The 2548-nt window shown below is 35.6% G+C and overlaps 1 protein-coding gene across 1 annotated transcript; it reads left to right on the plus strand.

Annotated features, from left to right (window-relative positions):
* Nucleotides 1-694: 694 nt before the first annotated feature.
* On the plus strand, nucleotides 695-2019 carry LOC120208908 (eukaryotic translation initiation factor 2 subunit alpha homolog). Its single transcript, XM_039208033.1, has 2 exons — nucleotides 695-1072; nucleotides 1957-2019. Exons 1-2 carry the CDS (start codon nucleotides 701-703, stop codon nucleotides 2017-2019), a joined length of 435 nt encoding a protein of 144 aa, XP_039063964.1. The 5' UTR covers nucleotides 695-700.
* The last annotated feature ends 529 nt before the right edge of the window (nucleotides 2020-2548 follow it).

Here is a 2548-nt window from a genome sequence, read left to right on the forward strand (position 1 = left end):
CAAGATGGAATTTTCATTATGAGAATTTTATGCATGGGTTATTTGGATGAGTTTAAGCAAAGAACGAGACTTCTCAAATTAAGAAAACAGACAAGTAACTGAAGGCCTTCTTTATTCATTCAATCAAGATATTCAAGGCATCATTATCATCCATTTGGAGAGGCAACTTGAATTCTTAATGGAGACAAGCCTTCAATTCATCCTTAAAAGCATCTTTATCACTCATTTCAAGTCCATTCAAATATTTCAATGGAGCATGCAATGAAGGCTGAATCATTTCACTTATTTTTACAATTATGTGATGAAGATCAACATGGATCAGGAAGAGACACGTTAATTGTCACACCCCAATCTAAGGGTTAAAAATTTTAGTATAATATTTATAGATGTAGTCTGACTAACATGTTGGGTTAACAAGGAATTTTGAGAAGGTTGAGGACTCTAAGTATAATTTTTCCTTTCTTTGGTTTAAAGGATTCTAGAATTCACGTGAATTCTATCCACTTTGATTGATGTGAACTTTATTATTTTATTCAAAATGTTGGAATCATAAATTGATGAGATTTTTTTTAGTGTTGATAGAAAACGCATCTCAATTTCTTTACTGTTTCTGAAGCTCATCTCAAAGCCCTTATCTTCAAGCTCAAAATCCCCAAACAACCAATGTTTTGAACCAAAATACTTTATTGCTTGAGCGAAGATGCTGAACCTGGAATGTCATATGTACGAAGCAAAGTATCCGGAGGTGAATATGGCGGTGATGATACAAGTGAAGAACATCACCGACATGGGTGCCTACGTTTCGCTCCTTGAATACAACAACATTAAAGGCATGATCTTGTTCTCGGAGCTCTCCCGTCGTCGGATTCGTAGTGTCAGCAGTTTAATCAAGGTCAACCAAACTGAGCCGGTAATGGTCCTCCACGTTGATAAGAAAAAGGGTTATATCGATTTGAGTAAGAGAAGGGTTAGCGAGGAAGATATTCAGGCTTGTGAAGAAAGGTATAACAAGAATAAACTTGTTCATTCTATTATGCGACATGTTGCCAAGACTTTGGATAATGATTTGGAGGTAATTATTGCTTTTTTTCTTCTTCTCCTTTTTGATACGTTTAAGGCTTCTTACAGTTTGTTCATTTGGTTATGAAGTACTTTCAGAGTTTAGCTATGGGTTTTTGGTAATGAATCGAACTAAATTTGGTTGTTTGAGGGGAATCAGCTGGCATTAAAAGATATACAAGTCCATCACTAAAGTTGTACTCTTGATTTCTTTCGATGAAGTGCTAAATAGTTTCCTCTTACCTCAGAAGCAGTCTTTGGGGTTTCCAATCCACTATGGCTCAGATATTTTTAGGATATACTCTTATGCCTTCTGTGGAGACTATATGACCAAGGAAAGCAATCTCGGCTAACCAAAATTCACACTTGGACAATTTGGCATACAACTTCTTCTTGCAAAGTGTCTGAAGAAATACTCAAAGATGAACATTATGTTCTTCTCTTGACTTGGAATACAAAAAAATATCATCTATAAATACCACCACGAATTGATCCAAGTAAGGTTGGAATATTTGATTTATCAAGTCCATAAATGTTGCAGGAGCATTAGTCAATCCAAATGGCATTACTACAAATTCATAATACCCATGCCGAGTTTGAGAATCTATCTTTGAAATACTATACTCTTTGATCTTTAATTGATGGTACTCTAACCTTAGATCTATCTTACAAAACATTGTTGCTCTTTTCAGTTGATCAAATAGATCATTAATCCTCATAAGAGGATACATTTTTTTATCATTATTTTATTTAACTGGTGGTAATCGATACATAATCGCATTGACCCGTTCTTTTTTTTAACAAACATCACAAGTGCTCCCCAATGAGAAACATTGAGTCTTACGAATCCCTTATCGAGTAACTCTTGCAGTTGGGCTCTTAATTCTCTTAATTCAGTTGGAGCCATCTGATATGAAGCCATCGAAACAGGTTCGGTACCCGGGTAAACCTCAATCCTGAATTTCACTTCGCGATCTGGAGGTAATCCTTGTAACTCCTCGAGAAAACATCCAAAAATTCCCTAACTGTAGGGATATCTTCTATTCTAACTTCTAATAGTTGAGTGCCTATCACATTGGCTAGAAAATCTATACATCCTTTTTGACATCATTTTCTTTGTCGTCATGGCTGATATCACATTTGATGGTGATTTCGCTTTTTCGCCAATTACTATGATTTCTTAGCCTTTTGCATCTTTTAGAAACAATCGTATCTTGAGAAAAACGACCCATCCATAATGTGGAGACAACTAATCCATGCCCAAAATGATTTCAAATTCATCGAAGGGAAACTCCATCAAGTTTTCCAGTAACACAATCCTTTTGATATTTATAGGGCATTTTCTATATACCTAAGTTACTCTCGCACTGTGACCCTTAGGGTTTACCGCTATCATCTCACTACCAATTGGTTCTAAAGGAATTCCTCTAGCTCTAACCAATTTTGTACTAATGTACAAGTGTGTAGAACCAGGGCCAACTAAAAATAA

This window comes from Hibiscus syriacus, unplaced genomic scaffold (genome assembly GCF_006381635.1).
Source record: "Hibiscus syriacus cultivar Baekdansim isolate YM2019G1 unplaced genomic scaffold, ASM638163v2 tig00017808_pilon, whole genome shotgun sequence".
Taxonomy (NCBI): Eukaryota; Viridiplantae; Streptophyta; class Magnoliopsida; order Malvales; family Malvaceae; genus Hibiscus; species Hibiscus syriacus.